Source organism: Podarcis bocagei (assembly GCF_964188305.1).
Source record: "Podarcis bocagei genome assembly, chromosome: W".
NCBI lineage: Eukaryota > Metazoa > Chordata > Lepidosauria > Squamata > Lacertidae > Podarcis > Podarcis bocagei.
This window is the reverse complement of record NC_138131.1, coordinates 30,908,697-30,925,730: the sequence shown is the minus strand read 5'-3', so window position 1 is coordinate 30,925,730 and position 17,034 is coordinate 30,908,697. Positions and strand designations below refer to the sequence as shown.

Here is a 17,034-nt window from a genome sequence, read left to right as displayed (position 1 = left end):
AAAGGCTGCCGCAATGTACACAGAATCATTCAACAATTAAAAGAAAATATACTGAATTGATACAAAAAAATTAAAACATTTATATTATCAAGACATTACCTACTCTAAACAGAGCTATAAAAGTACCTTAATATACAAATTAAGACATTAAACATTAAAATTTATAAGCTAAAATTATCAAATGGCCACTAATATATTAAAAATAATGTTAATTAATACAGTGTGCAATTATATACGGAATTTGGTGATAAAGTTAGAATATAGCTTGATGTAGATAGTGTCAAATAAATTCATCTCCTTTACAGTTGGTGGCTACCTTGGCTATATAATTTGCTCTAATTTTCCTGGTGGCAATTGCAAAGAGTGCTACACGCCAGGTCACATACTTATCTATGTCTGTGAGGAGAAATAAAAATCATGTCAGAGGGGTTCTGGCCAGGGGACCTTGTCATTATAGGTGCTAAAAATTGTTCTCTTGCTTCATTATATAAGGGGCAGCGCAAGATATAATCCATAAGGTCCTCTACTTCAGGGCATCTCCTAATGCAAACACATTCGTTTGTTGGTCTGCCTCTGCGTCTCCCATCTCTATAAGCAGAGTTTATTGTATTTAATCGTAACTCTGTAAAAGCTTTCCCAAGTTGTGCAAAAGTCAATTTATTAAAATAAGATGTATGTTCATTGGCCTCTCTAAGTTTAAAATATAATGGGGCGCATGTAGATGTGTGCATAGAGTTTAGGTCGTTTTTAGTTGCCACTGCCCTTATGGTTCATTTAAAGATATTTTTCTGGGAATATAAGGGAAGTTCTTTGATCTCGGTCACTGAGAGGTCACATTTGCCCATCAGCTGGGCAGCGTGATGTACCCAGTTTTTAAGGGGTAATCTGTTCGAGAGCTCAATCAGGCATTTTTTGGGTAGCCTAGTGTTGTCCATCTGTTGAACTGTAAACAAGTAACAGAGAATTCTTTTATCTATTTGGCTCTCTATGCTCAACATGAGAGTTTCCAACCTGACCATGACAGATTGCATATCTTTGGGTAAACCTAAAAGAACTCTTTAAAAATATTTCTGTGAGGGTTCCAAACCAGAGACCTTTGAGGTACCACAAACCTCTTCACCATATAAAATCTGGGCCGTTGTTTTTGCTTTATACACAGATAGAGCTGGGTTGACCAGATTTCTGTTGGAAAACAAGCCTTCGGGAGAGTGTGGCCCCTCTCCCAGGCTCCCGGCTTCTTTACCGGTGACCTCCCTGGCTGCAATCCCCGCAAGTCCAGGATAGGTCTCAGTAGGCGACATCTCCTAGCGTGGGAAAATGCACACCCCCTCCCTCCTTGCTTCCCAGCAGGCAAAGGAGATAGCCAGAAATCTATTTACATCGCTTTATTTTTGACTCTGCAGCGCTACAGAAAACATGTCCGATCACTTCAGACTCCATCCAGCAAGTGGCAGAGACTTCCTGTACATACACAAGAGGAAGGTCTCATATTACACTCTGAGCAAATTCCGGTGAATTGCCCTGTGAACTGACTGTAACACTGTTTCCCACAGACAGCCCCATCATGTGATGTTTTCAAGCTGGCTGTTTGCAGCTGCGTTGCCCTCATATCGTAACAATTTCCACCTTTACAAGCAGCGAATTTCAAAATAGCTTTTGCTGATTAAAAGGCTTGCAAATTTAATATTGGATAGCTGTATATTCCAAGATGCCGTTTCTGAATAAACCAATCCCAGATATTTAAACGTATTTACTTGGTTTATGATGTGTTCATCCAGGTGCCAAACATGCTTCCCAAATACAATGACCTGCATCTTATCACAGTTTATAGATAAAGCATTCCTCGTGCAATATGAACTTAATTTTGCAAGCAGCCGTCTCAGGCCTACCTGGGTTCTAGATACAAGTGCTAGGTCATCAGCATACATTAAGACTGAGAGTTTTTGGTCGAGAATTGTGATAGGGGCAAACTGTAGGCCCTCCAGTTCTTTAACCATGTCATTAATATAAAAATTAAACAGGAAAGGCGCCAAAATTCATCCCTCTTTGACTCCAGTAATGGTCTTAATTCTAGTGGTGAGGTGGCCAGCCAGATCCACCTTTACTTGTATCGGTGTGTCAGTATATAATGTTTTGATGAGAAATAATGGATGGAGGTTTAAAACAAACCAAATAGGCTGCTTGAGTAACGCATTGGGTTTTTTTATGTGCAGACAAACAAACATAACATACATTATATAACAAATAAAAATGAAAAAAGGTAAAAGGAAAAACAGAAAAGAAATAACAATATTAACAAAAAGAACCATAACAGAAATAAAAACGTACCTAAAAATACTCTATATGGACAGTATATTTTAACCAAATTTCAGATCCATTTTCTTTTATGACTTCCTTCATCCTCGATGCGGGTCTGTTATTGTGAGGGATGTGTTTGCTGGAGATAACATTCCAGGCACCGAGCCACTTCTGTCCGGTAGATTTATTACTGCAAATTACAAGCCAACTCCGGAGCTCCAAACAACGCGTCCGTGTTGCTTAGTCAGTTGACGCTTCTGAATTTTCGTGACGTTTCTTTCTAGACCAGCATGCCCAGCGAGGCAGGGAACGCCTCTTACTTCCCCTCTTCTGAAAATAGCTAGTTCTTGGAACAGACTGGCCACTCCCTAATTCAGTCTCTGATTCAGAGGACTGGTTGGAAAAGGGCTGTTTAGGCTCTTGGTAAGTGCTTCCATGCCCCCCTTTCCCTGACATCCACCCCCTCCTCAAAGGCCCCCTCCCCTCCGGGAGCTTCAACTGCCTCCATTTCTTCTCCATCTGGGGTGGCGGGTGGAAAACCTGTAAAACTACCCTCCTCCTCATCCGTCACATCAAAAACCTCCCTCAAGTCCCCCATTTCTCGTGTTCCCCAATATACTACTACTTCTTCTTCTTCTTCTCCTTCTCCTTCTTCTTCCTCCTCCGATGGTGGGAAACCCTCGAACTCCTCTTCATTGTCCGTTGTCTCGAACACCTGTTGCAAAGACCTACCCCGGGGCTTGGGCTTGTCAGGGAAAAAATTGTGAAACTCCTCCACTAGGTCCTCTTCTGTGACACAGCTTTTCGGAACCCAGGTGTTCTCTGAGCTTGGGGCCCCTTCCCACGCCACCAGGTACTGTAACTGCCCCCCATGCCAGCGAGAATCCAGTATTTCTGTCACCTCGTTGCACTGCTCCCGTTCCTCCATTTCAGGTGGTGGGGGCTCCCCACCCCCACCCCCTGCCTCCTACCCCCCTCCCTGTAGGGGGAGAGCAGTGACCGGTGAAACACTGGATGGATTTTCATGTTCTCTGGCAACCGCAGCTTAAAGGCCACTGGGTTGATTTGTTGGATTACCTCAAATGGTCCCACCCTCCTGGGTTTGAGCTTCTTGCAACCTCCTTTCCAGGGCAACCCTTGCGTGGACAACCACACCTTATCCCCAACCCGGATCACTTCCCCCGGCCGCCGATGCTTGTCGGCCTGCCTCTTGTAGACCTCCTTGGCCCTTTCCAAGTTCAACTGCAGCTGCAGGTGGATCGCCTCCCATTTCCTCCGCAAAGCGTTCTGCTGCGGGCACACTCCATGACTCCTCCCCCCTCCCCGGGAATGCCCTTGGGTGACAACCGTGGTTAGCAAAAAACGGAGTCATTCCCGTGGAAACATTATCCGCGTTGTTGTAGGCAAACTCAGCCAGAGCAAGTTTGTCCACCCACTTGCTAGGTCTCTGACTAACATAACACTGCAAATACTGTTGCAAAACAGCATTTGCTCTCTCCGCCTGCCCATTGGTCTCTGGGTGCCTGGCTGCGGTAATACTCACCTCCACCTGCAACAGACTCATGAGTCTGCGCCAGAAACGCGAGGTGAACTGAGTCCCCCTGTCTGAGACCACCCGCGTGGGTACCCCGTGTAACCTAAACACGTGCTCAACGAACAGCTTGGCTGTTTCTTCTGCCGTCACGGCATGCGAGCAGGCCACAAAATGGCACATTTTTGTTAGAAGGCCCACCACCACCATGATCACTGTCTTTCCCCTGGGCATGGGCAGATCAGTGATGAAGTCCACCGCCACCACCTCCCATGGCCTGCCCGGTGTGGGCAAAGGTTCCAGCAAACCAGCGGGCGCCACCCTTTCCCGTTTGGCCCTCTGGCAGGTGTCACATCCTCTCACGTACTCCTTAACATCTTCCCTCACCTTGGGCCACCAAAATTCCCTGGTGACCAGCAACATGGTTTTGTGCTGCCCAAAGTGCCCCGCCATGCAGCTATCATGAAGCTGTTTGAGCACTCTGTTCCTAAGGTTTTCCCCCGGGACATACAAAGCTCCCCTATAGTACAGGAGCCCTCCCTTTACTTCGAAACCTCCCTCCGAACCTCCCCTTTGCCTTAACTCCCCCATCTTTTGCCTGGCAAAGTCATCCTCTCTGAGCAGCCCCATCAGTTCATCGTCCTTGACCAACGCCCCCCCCATCCACTTGCTCTCGGGGAACATCAATCTTGCCACCGGGGGCCCTTCTTCCGCCATATACTCCGGTTTCCGTGACAGGGCATCGGCCCTTGCGTTCTGTTCTCCCGGCACATACTGGATCTGAAAGTTAAAGTTGGTAAAGAACTCCGCCCACCTTATCTGTCTCTGGCACAACACCCTCGCCGTTCACCAGTACTCCAAATTCTTGTGGTCGGTGCACACCAAGATTTGGTGCCTCGCTCCAATCAGAAAATGGCGCCATTGTTTGAACGCAGCGACGATCGCAAGCAATTCCTTATCATAGATAGTATAGTTCTGCTCCGATTTACTCAGTTTCCGTGAAAAGAAGGCACACGGACGCCACTCCCCTTTTTGATCTGGCTGCAGTAAAATTGCCCAATCAGAGGCGTCCGTCTCAACCCGTAGTGGTTGATCGGGGTTGACGTGGAACAGTTGCTCCTCTGATGCAAAGACCCTCTTTAGCTGCTCGAAACCTTGTGCCGCCTCCGTCCAGTGAAACTTCTTCTTGGCACTAAGACAGTCCGTTATGGGCGCTGTCAGTTTCGTGAAACCTTTGATGAATTTCCTATAGAAATTGCTGAAGCCCAGAAAACGCTGAACATCCTTCCTGGTCTTAGGGCTTTCCCATTCCACCACCGCCTTCACCTTCTCCGGATCCATGGCCAGACCCTTGTCTGACAGCCTATAACCCAGGAACTCGACCTCTTTCATGTGGAACTGACACTTCTCCAGCTTCACCCACAATCGATGCTCCTTAAGTTTGCTCAGGACCTCCTGTACGTCCTTGACGTGCTGTTTCTCGTTGTCCGAGTACACCAGCACATCGTCCAGGAAACAAACGCAGTTCCGGTACAGCAAAGGCCCTAGCACATGGTACATGAAGGCTTGGAAACAGGGACTTCCGCACTGTAATCCGAAAGGCATAACGGCATACTCAAACGCCCCCAGTAGGGTGAACATGGTGGTTTTCCACTCATCGCCCTCTCGCACTCTGATGAGATTGTACGCCCCCCGGAGGGCCAACTTGGTAAAAATCTTCCCCTTTCGCACCCTGGCTAGAACGCCGTCAATCCTGGGCATTGGGAAGGCCACCAGTTCCATCAGGCTGTTCAGGATTCTGAAATCTACGACCAAGCGGCGTTCGTTAGTCGATTTCTTGTCCACGAAGAACACAGGGCTCCCACCAGCCGCCTTGGATTCTCTGATGAATCCCCTCCTCAGATTTTTCTCAATAAAGTCCTTTAGGTTTTCGATTTCTCCTTCCGACATGGCGTAGGTCCGTCCCACAGGCAATCATATGGCCGATGAGGTGGCAACGTGTCAGCTTCCTTTTCACTGAACAACACCTGCAGGTCCCTGTAGCACGAAGGTATTTCAGTAGTTCCTGCTCCGCATGCTGCTGCCATCCTGGCCTCCGTCAGCCGGTGTTGCTCTAGGCCCAGGCAGTTCTCCATGCAGTCCATCAAACCAAAAGCGAGGGACCGTTGGTGCCATGATACCACCGGGTCGTGCAAGGCCAACCAACTCATGCTCAATATGATCGGCGGACCCGCCAAGGTGGCCACGTGAAAGGCGATGACCTCGGAGTGGGTAGACACCCGCATCCTCATGGTAGGCGTTTGATGTGTGACTTCACCACCCAACAGTTCTCTCCCATCAATGGTAGTAACTTGCAACGGAAAATCCAAAGGCCTCAGGTTCAGTTGGTGCCAGGCCGCAAACTCCTTGCTAAAAAAGGATGCAGAAGCACCTGAGTCCACTAAAGCGAATTCCTTCACTGTCTGGCCATTGCGAAGCTCTAGAACCACTTTCAACATTATGCTTGCTTTGGGGTGTCCAAGCCGGGGACTTTTGCTGTCGCTAGTGCCTGGCTGTTGCCCCGGTTCATCACCAGCCAGGCCTCCTCATTTCCCAACATCTTAGGAGCCTCTGCCTCAGTCTGTTGAGCAGCCCCAACCATTCCCTGCCAGTTACAATGCTCAGGACACACTCTGGCAAAGTGCCCTGCTTTCTGACAGACAAAACATTTCTTGGCCGCTTGCCAGTCTTTTTTCTCCTTCCCGCCTGGCCATTGCGTTTTCAAACTTTCCTGTGCACGGGCAGCGTCTGTCTCCATTGGCTCTGTCATTTGCTGACCCTCTGAGGCAGCTGCCGGCATTTCTGCTTGTCTCCTTTCCCGCTGTCTGGCTTCTTGTCTCAACCCCACCGCAAGCGCAGCCTTCGTTAACCCATCCATGTCCTTAGGGTGTGGACCCCTGGCCAGTTCGTCCTTAACTTCCGAGTTCAAACCTCCCTTAAATAGAGCTTGTACTGGCTGTGACTCCAATCCCCAGCCCAGTTTGTGTATAAGCATGGCGAACTCGGACCAATAATCACGCACTGTGGATTCGCCCTGCTTCACAGCTAACAACTCCTCCTGTGTCTTGTCAATTAAACTTTCATCTGAGTAGATAAAGTCCATAGCCTGCCAGAATTTGGACAGATTCTTGAGCGCTTCATTCCCCAAGGCAATTAAAGGCCTCACCCAGCTCTTGGCAGAGCCCGACAGGTGACTAATTACGTGAGAAACTTTCTGTGCGTCATCCACAAACTGAGTGCTGTGCAGTTCCAAAAAATAACGCATCTCCGTTTTGAAATCCAAATAAGTCCCAGGGTCTCCACAAAATTTTTCCACCCACGCAGACCTGCCCCCTGTTCCTTGCTGTGCAGCTCTGGATTCCATAAGCCGAGATTCCAAGTCCGAAGCACGAGCCTGAAGAGCCGCATTTTTTTTCTCAAGTCTGCCAATTCTTTTTGCATAGTGGGGCCGTCTGCTTTCTGTCACTAGCTTCCAGCAGCAGTGTTTTGAGAAGCGTCAAGCTGTGAGGGATGTGTTTGCTGCCAAGCTAGTTTGGAGATAACATTCCAGGCACCGAGCCACTTCTGTCCGGTAGATTTATTACTGCAAATTACAAGCCCACTCCGGAGCTCCAAACAACGCGTCCGTGTTGCTTAGTCAGTTGACGCTTCTGAATTTTCGTGACGTTTCTTTCTAGACCAGCATGCCCAGCGAGGCAGGGAACGCCTCTTACTTCCCCTCTTCTGAAAATAGCTAGTTCCTGGAACAGACTGGCCACTCCCTAATTCAGTCTCTGATTCAGAGGACTGGCTGGAAAAGGGCTGTTTAGGCTCTTGGTAAGTGCTTCCATGCCCCCCCCCCTTCTCTGGCTGCCTCCCTTTCCCTGACAGTTATCAACCATAATAATCTGCTTTCTTTTATCTTCTTATGAACTCTCTTTATATTTCTATTTAAATATTTTATTCTAACCATAAATCCATTTGCAAAAGTTAATTAAAACAAGTTCAAGTAGTAATTTGCAGGCATTGCTTTTTCTGGTAATCTCTGTATTTTTTCCAGTCTTTTTGATTGCTATAACCTCTGATTGCATCTGTAAATCTTGCCAATTCAACATAACTAAATAAAGTGGTACCTCAGGTTAAGAACTTCATTCGTTCTGGAGGTCTGTTCTTAACCTGAAACTGTTCTTAACCTGAAGCACCACTTTAGCTAATGGGGCCTCCTGCGGCCGCCGCTTTGCCGTGGCATGATTTCTGTTTGAAGCAAAGTTCTTAACCTGAAGTACTATTTCTGGGTTAGCGGAGTCTGTAACCTGAAGCATATGTAACCCGAGGTACCACTGTAATTTATCTTCCATTCTTGTTTTGTTGGAATTATTTCTTTTTTCCAGTTTTTCGCAATCAGGGTTCTAGCCACCGCATACAAGTATAATTTCTTATCCTCTCTGGCTATATCCATATCCATTATTCCCAACAAAAGGGCTCCCCCCCAATAAATAAATAAATAAATAAATTATTTCCCCCCCATCTCTTCAAAAACCAAATCCCAGAAGCCCTTAATTTTTTCACATTGCCACCACATGTGTATAAGCGTGCCCCCCACTCGATTGCACCTCCTATTGTGTTTTTCGCAACTTTCTGACTTGTTGCAGGACCTTAACCAGACCTTGGCAGAGTATACGCAGAGTTCACGAATGCAATTGGCTGCAGGCAGGGTGGACGAAGCAGGAACCAGTAACTTGTACTTATTAGTGTTTATTATATACAGGAACAGAACAGAACACGGATCTTTAACTTGCTCTCTCTTGCGGCTCACAACTCTCAAACCTCCAACTCCTACTCTCTGACTAGCACATTCCAGTCAGTAGGCCATAAATCATTATTCCTATGAGAACTTGGCCAATGATGGAGCTGTCTCCAGGCCTTGTATCACCAGGCAGATTTTACTCCTTCACATTGCCTTGGCTGTCGGCCAACTCCTAATTGACTCTGTGTGAAGCTGCACGTATTCAAAATCCCAACACCTCCAACATAAAGTTAATTTAGTTTCATACATTTTATGAATTTTGGTAGGTGTTAAGTACCACCTAAAGAGCATCTTTATCATATTTTATTTTATTGCTTCGCATGCTGTGAATTTCCAATTTTCCCTCCATAGTTTTTCCCACTGTGTTATTTGAATGTTTTTACCCAGATGCATAGCTCATTTAATCATTACTTCCTTGATTTGTTCGTCCTTAACTTCCCATTCTAATTATAATCCATACATTTTAGAAATTACCTTTACTTTACTTTGTAATATGTTTTTATCTAATAGTGAGACTTCTGTCATAAATCTTTTGTTTTTGTCTTCGTTAAATTTCCCAAATAACTGGTGGTATTGAATCCACTCTGTCAGGTAGTGCTTTATTTCTTCATAATCCTTTAATTTTAATTTATTATTCCTTTTCTCTAGCAAATCCCTATATGTAGCCCAGGTTGTTTCCATATTTTTCTTCTTAATCATTATCACTTCAATGGGAGACAGCCACCAGGGTTCTAAAAGTTCTTTATATTACCCCCATACTTTATACAATGATTTTCTTATAATATGGTTAAGAAAGCCCTTATGCACCTTCACTTTTTCGTACCCTAGGTAGGCGTGCCAGCCGAAACGATTATTGAACCCCTCCAGGTCCAATAAATCTCCATTGTTTAGTGTTAGCCATTCTCTCAACCACATGAAGCAAGCTGCATCATAATATAAATTTAAATCGGGTAACGACAATCCGCCTCTATTTTTACTATCTATTAATAATTTATATTTAATTCTCACCGTTTTGAGTAACTCATTGTTACCTGCTTTTGCAGCTACCAGAGCCTGAAAAAAATGCATTTTTAGTTCCTTACATGGTGAAGTGATATATTTTCCACCAAGCGTTAGAGCGGACCTTGCGGCTTTTTAAAAAATAATGTGTTTACATGGTGAGTATTGTGACGCTCTAATGAATCACTGTTTAAAATGTTAACATTTCCTCCTTTGTAGGGAAGGAACCCTTTCTATTTAGAACCATCAGTTTTAATTACAATCACAGATGGAAGCAAATTGACAAATACTACAGGTGTGCAGGAGGAGGTAAGAGATGCCCCTAAGCTTTAAACTGTAATATGGCTGCATGGAATGTGTTCTCCTCTTGGGAGTTTAAAAAAGTACTCCTGTCCTGATATTCCTATGGTGTTAAAGGTGTTTCATAACAATTTTGTGCAGAATTATTTGTTATATTTCTATCCTGCTCTTGCTGTGCTGCTAAGAGAGAGATTAGACTGAGAGAAGGAAGGAAACCTGTCTTACATACAGATTCAAATTTGTTGGTCCATTTAGTTCAGGATTCTCTGCCATGACTAGCTGCAGCTCTTCAGGGTTTCAAACAGGGCCTTTACCAGCCTTACCTAGAAATGCTGGGGACTGAACTTGGGACCTTATTCATGCTAAGCAAGTGCTCTACCATGCTTAATCACAGCCCAGAGATAACTGTGAACTTCATAGCTGACTAGAAATCATTCCTATGAACAGCTGGAATATAGACAAAATTAGATGAAGAAAATAAATCTCCATCTGGGCTGTTTTCTTATTTTTCACTGTTTAAAAACACACAGAGGGCTGGATGTCATTGATCTTCCTTGAGATTTTAGCAGAAAATGGAACTAGCTACATGTTCCTTTTCAGTTAGAATCAAATGGGCTTCTTCTTCTAGCAAAGCCCTTAGATGGATGTCTGTCTTTTTAGCTTCATCTTCCTTTGACTTCTCCCCTGCCTGGAAGTGAGTTAACCAAAGAACCATTTCGCTGGGATCAGAGGCTGTTTGCCCTTGTGCTGCGCTTGCCTGGAGCGTCTTCAGTGGAACAGGAACAGCTAGGAAGTGTCCGTACATATGAGTCTGCTATTACACAGATGTGTGAAGTCACAGGAGGTAGCTGCTGCTTTTTTCTCCCTATTCTTGGTTTGCAAATCTAAATCCATCTACTTTGAAATAATGGTGTTGGTGCATTCACATGTATTATATGGCTCAAATTCTCATTCATGTCTATATGTTGTGTGTATGCCTGCATACAGGGGGTATACAATTCCCTCTTTCATTTATCATTACTGACTAGCTTGGAAATCTGGTAGAGCACCTTCAGAGTAAAAGCTGGAAAGTGAGGTGGGGGAAACTGCCAGATGGAATAATGGAGGTGGGCCCAGAGTTCCTTGGTGTGCTTCAAATAATGGTATTTCTGTTTTGCAAAGTCTGTCTGCTCCTCAGGGTGGCAAAAAAAATAGCTATCCTGTTCTATTCTTACCAAGGCACTGAATACTGTGTGTGCATGCTTTTTCTAAGTTAAAAATCATGCAAGTTTGAAATTCAGGTCCATATTCCTAATCATATAAAGCTTCATTTCTTTATTAACTTTGAATTCCTCCCTATTACTTCAATGTAGTGCCCAAGTTAAAAGTCGCTTAGTGGTATACTAAATGCACTAGTGGAATCACTTGCACAAGAGAAGGCCCAGGAAACCAGTGCGGTTCTTGTGGCTGGTTGCACAACAGATTGCTGTAGTCCTGATACTTCCTGTTGCACATCTGGTTGCACAGCAACTGTTATTCTCACCCTTATGTTTGTGCAACAGCCCTTGCACTGCTGGTCAGAGAACATTGAGTCTGGGACACAGTTTTGCTCCGAGACACAATTAGAGCAAAACCACTGCATGATCTTAGTCTGCTCAGTGGCTGTTCTTAACCTCACAAAGGGGTAGAACCAAATTCATCAGCCCCTGTGTGAAGCTAAATATTCTCAGCTTTAGTCAAACCAGGCATTTGTGCCCTAGGGAAGACTTAATGGGAGGTGGATGGTCTTCTTTGGCGATCACTCGTAGCCAAGTAAGATTGTCTTCCATGAATATGGTCTTAACAGTGTGTCCATAGGTGACTGTGGAGGCCAATTCTGGATCTGCACATCCTTCCACAGTGGGGACATAGGTTCCAGGGCAGGAGTTGACCATAGTAAGGATTTGCCAAACGTGCCTTCCTCTTAGCTCGTTTCTCGCTTTCGTCCTGAATTTGTGCTTCTTCAAAGTCCATGACGCCTTTGGTAAAGGCTGTTCTCCAACTGGCGTGATCACAGGTCAGTGTTTCCCAGTTGTTAGTGTTTATACTACATTTTAAAGATTTGCCTTGAGAGCGTCTTTAAACCTCTTTTGTTGTCCACCGGCATTATGCTTTCCATTCTTAAGTTTGGAATAGAGTAGTTGCTTTCCAAGAAGATAATCGGGCATCGGAACAACACGACCAGTCCAACAAAGTTGATGTTGAAGAATCAATGTTTTGACACTGGTGAACTTTGTTTCTTCCAGCACACTGGCATTAGTTTGCCTGTCTTATCAAGAGATACATAAAAAATTTCAGAGACACCACTGATGGAATCTTTTGAGAAGTTGGAGATGGCGTTTATAAGTGGTCCATGTTTCACAAGCGTACTGTAAAGTTGGTAGTATAATAGCTTTCTAAACAAGCATTTTGGTTTCCCTACGAATGTCTCAGTCCTCAAACACTCTGTGCTTCAGTCGGGAGAAAGCCACACTCACAGAGCTCAGGCTATGCTGGATTTCAACACTTTCCAAGGTCACAACATTAAGTTGGATTTCCGGCGCTGCTGAGGGTTTGTGACACCATTAAGTTGGATTTGTGACGCTGCTGCGCTGCCGGAGCACGATTTCTGTTCTCATCCTGAAGCAAAGTTCTTAACCCGAGGTACTATTTCTGGGTTAGCGGAGTCTGTAACCTGAAGCGTATGTAACCTGAGGTACCACTGTACCAGACTTTTAGAAGAGATTTGAAGGCAGCCCTGTTTAGGGAAGCTTTTAATGTTTGATGCATTACTGTATTTTACTATTTTGTTGGAAGCCGCCCAGAGTGGCTGGGGAGGCCCGGCCAGATGGGCGGGTTATAAATAAATTATTATTATTATTATTATTATTATTATTATTATTATTATTATTATTATTAGTTTGAGAATTTGTAGGAAGTTGGGGGCAACTTTCATGCTAGTTAGTACTGCTAATAGGTATTCCCACTCTAAGCAATCATAGGCTTTGAGGATGTCCAGGGACATAATTGTCAGTGGGAGTTTGGTTGTCTTGCTGTGTTCAATCAGGTTCAGTAGTTTCCTGATTGGGTCTGTAATACTGCGACCAGGGACAAAGCCAGTCTGGTCTGGGGCTATTACGGTAACTTGCATAAGAAAAATTGGTTGGCCAAGATTGATGTGAATATCTTGTAGTCTTGGCTTGTTAATGAGATTGGGTGGTATGATTCTACTTTGAGGCTGTCTTTCAGTGGTTTTGGGATGGAGACTATTTTGGAGTGGATCCAGGTTTTGGGGATTGGCCCCCTTTCATGATGTCGTTGAATAGGCGGGTCATGTAGGGCATCAAGGGTTCTTTGAATTTCCTATAGAATTCTGCTGTGAAGCCATCTGGGCCTGGGGCTTTGTGTAGTGTCAGGTTTTTGAAGACCTTATCTGTTTCCTCTGGGGTGATAGTTTTGGTTTCTGTTCTTATCACTGTGCAGCTGCTTGCAGTCACAGGACTGTGTTTACATTCCAGAGACAGTCCAGGTTGTTGGAGTCTCGTGGGAAAGGGAGACTGGATGTGACGTTGCTGGTTTCCTGTTTCCTTTGTTCCTTTGTGTCAGGGGTTCAGGAGCAGAGGCGAGGGCAAGGGAGGAAACAGAGAGCGAGGGGGAGGAGGCAGAAGTCATCAGCTTCAATGTCACTCAACTATCGGACACGCCTATTGTATTGGGCATGAGTTGGCTGGACAAGCACAGCCCGACGCTGGCTTGGTACCAGAGGCAGCTGACCTTCGGCTCTTCCTATTGTGCTGAACACTGCATCCTGCCGCGGCAGGAAGGAGAGGAAGAGGAGTCGCAGCTGCAGCTAGGGACGCTGCAAGCGGTTCCCCACAAGTACGCAGAATTTTTGGAGGTTTTCTGCGAGAAGGAGGCGGACAAGCTACCCCCCCACAGACCGTACGACTGCAAGATTGACCTCCTACCAGGGGCGGCAGTTCATCTCGAACTTCTGGCAGAAGCTGATGGGCTTCCTGAACGTCAAGATCAACCTGGCTTCGGCTAGACACCCGCAGACCAACGGACAAGCGGAGTGGGTCAATGCCATCATGCAGCAGTACCTGAGATGTTATGCGAATCAACAGCCCGCGACGTGGGTGGATTACCTGCCTCTCGCCGAGTTCGCCTACAACAACACGAAGCACATGTCCACGGGGGTGACGCCGTTCTTCGCCAACAACGGAAGGCACCCCAGAACCTTCCCGGGACTGGAAAGAATGGGGGAGGGGGAGCCGCAGACAGCGGACGCGTTCGCGTCGGAGTTGCAGGAGGTCCACGATCAGCTTCGGCGGCACCTGGAGCTGGCTAAGCACGCATACAAGGTACAAGCGGACAAACACAGGAGGGTTGGCGAAGAGATCCATGTGGGCGACTGGGTCTGGTTGGCAGCCCACGCAGTGCCGGCCAGGTCGTTAGCGAAGAAGAAACTAGGGCATAAACAACTGGGACCCTACCAAGTCGAAGAGCAGGTCAACCCGGTAGCCTTCAGGCTGACGCTTCCGGAGGGCTCCAGGATGCATCCGGTGTTCCACAGATCGGTGCTCACTCCCTACAAGACGCCTCACAGATTTCAGGAACCAGGAACGGCGCCGAGTCCGCTCCGAGAGGGAACCGAGCAAAGGGGAGTGCCACAGGAGGAGCCCATCAACGAAGTCACAGAGATTTTGGACTCGAGATGGGGAGAAGAGGGAGTAGAATACCTTCTCGCCAGAGAGGGCACCCCGGCCAGTGCCAACAGCTGGGTGCCGGGCTACGCTTTGGAGGAACCTCTGCTCAAAGACGAGTTTCATGCCCTCTTCCCACACAGGCCCATGCCAGCAGACTTTTTCGACGATTGGCTTTTCACACCGACGCTTTCAGCCAGCACGTTCCAGGGGTTCGACTCGGACGAGGAACCGACAATGGACACACGTTCCCCGGAGGGGTCAGCCGCGGGATCTGCCTCAGAACCCTCGTATTGGTGGGACGATAGACCAGAGGAACAGTGGCGCAGGAAGTGGCTGGAGGTTCCAGGTCGAGCGACGGACCCGGGAACGACTGAGGCGGAGACGGACGTGGACATGTACGGGGAGGATTTTGGGTTCGAGCACAGAGGCACAGAGATGGAGGCGGAGGTGACCGTTGTCGACGAGCGCAGGGAGGAAGAACCGGAAGTCTTCAGTTGGAGGCCCGCCACGGGAAGCGAACTGTATCCGACATTCGTCCCCATGACACTGCAGCACCCAGCTCCCGCACCGGAAGGAGGGGAGGGGGAAGGGGGGGCTTCGAGGGGGGATGGATGTCAGGGGTTCAGGAGCAGAGGCGAGGGCAAGGGAGGAAACAGAGAGCGAGGGGGAGGAGGCAGAAGAAAAGATGAGTGATGACGACGACCCGAGATCTCCGAGTCTTTCCAGTGAATCAGAAGATTCACAGAAAGGAGCGCCAGTGGCCAGAGCAAGGGGGGAGCCTAGGGGGACACCCCAGGAAGAAGGGTCCAGAGGGGGATCAGAGGGCAGCAGTTGGAAATCGGGACCAGCGTCACCAACAGGGCGCCAGGTATCGAGCTCTGGCAGCTCGCAGCAGGGGGGAGGGCACGAGTCAGGAGTGGCCACACCTCCATCGGGGAGCGAAGAAACGGTCAGGCGGAAAGTGGAAGGTTGGGCGCGCGCGCCAAGTTCAAATGCACAGGAAGGTGGCGCAGTAAGCAGCCCGGAAAGGGAGCCAGGTCCTAAAGCCCGACGCAAGGAGACAGAAGGGTCCGGGGGGTCAGCGTCAGAAGAGTCCAGGAAGGAAGAGACCACGGGGGGCAGAGGGACCCAGAGAAGAACGGTCAGGCGGAAAAGGTGGAGTAAGGCTAGGGTATTAAGCTGGTGTACAGGGGGCGGAGACTCAGACGGAGCTTCGCCGGTCTAATCCATGAGACGTAGAGTTGCACGCAGCAGCTTGAGAATGGAAACTGTAACTCAATAAAGACTTTTATAAAGTGACCGCTGGCTAGCGTGATCCTCTGTGAGCTAGGATCTGGAAGCAGCTCTGACAGTAAGCTCCGTCCCCAGTTGTGGGCATCTACAGCCTCGCGGAGAGGAGAGAAGGCGGGTGCCTACTAGCGAGCTCACGAACGGCAGACAATATGATGGCCGAACAGCAGATAGCGGATCTCAGAGAAGCAGTGACACGACTGAATGCCGAGATACTTGCATCCAGGAAGAGAGAGGAGGACGCAGCTGCCGCCTACAGGGATCTCCAGGTCAGGTTGGAAATGCTTACGAAGCAAGGGCAACTGACACCCAGACCGGAGGGGATTAGGTTGGGGAGACGAACAGGCGGTCTAGTCTCTCACTTCGATGGGAATTTACAACAGTACCCCAACTTTAGAGCAGATGTAATGTGTGCACTGCAACTGCTGGACAAGGACTTTAGAGATGAGCAAGAGAAGGTGGGATTTATCATGTCCCATTTGCATGGAGATGCTAAAGCATGGCTGCGCAATTTGTGGAGAGATAAGGATCCGGCGCTCCAAAATGCGGATGCCTTTATTAAAGCGATGGATGGGTGCTTTTTATCAAGCATAGACGTGGATCTTGCCCGGAAGGAGGTACATGGACTGAAGCAAGGGAGGGCCAGTGTAAGGCAGTACCATGCCCGCTTTTTTGCATTGGTCAGTGCCCTGGAATGGGACAGAGATTCGGCTCCAGTCAGAGACCTGTTTTGGGAAGGATTGAACAGCGCAGTTAAAGACGAAATTGCAAGGGGGGAGAGACCCCGGAGCACGCAGGAGATCGTTCAGAGGGCGCTGGCGGTTGGGGTGCGTCTGGAAGAACGTCCTTGGAGCAGGGACGAAGGGCGTGGAGGGCGCGAACCAGCCAGGGGCTACTCCTTCCTTCCCAGAAAAGCAGCGCGTGCGCAATCCACGCCTCCACCAGGAGGAGGAGCGGAACCTATGGAGGTTGGAGCTGCAAGGGCTCAGTCAGCTACCAGAGCCCTAGCACCGGGAGCAGTGAAAGCGAAGCCTCCTAGAGGGAACCGGAAGTGTTACATCTGCGACAATCCCCAGCATATGGCG

The 17,034-nt window shown here is 47.7% G+C and overlaps 1 protein-coding gene across 7 annotated transcripts in view; it reads left to right on the top strand.

The window, feature by feature from the left end:
• LOC308577891 (integrator complex subunit 6-like) overlaps window positions 1–17,034 on the top strand; it is a 137,501-nt gene that overhangs the window by 53,600 nt on the left and 66,867 nt on the right. For 5 of the 7 annotated variants that reach the window (XR_014003752.1, XM_081178256.1, XM_081178257.1 and 2 more), the window contains 2 exons: window positions 9,873–9,962; window positions 10,614–10,797. Coding sequence is in view for 5 of the 7 variants with exons in the window: in XM_081178256.1 (XP_081034382.1) it covers window positions 9,873–9,962; window positions 10,614–10,797 (274 nt within the window). In the remaining 2 variants the exon portion in view is untranslated. Of the gene's footprint in view, window positions 1–1,403; window positions 1,611–9,872; window positions 9,963–10,613; window positions 10,798–17,034 lie in introns of those variants that run through there. The other 2 variants (XR_014003753.1, XM_081178259.1) reach the window with 2 other exon arrangements.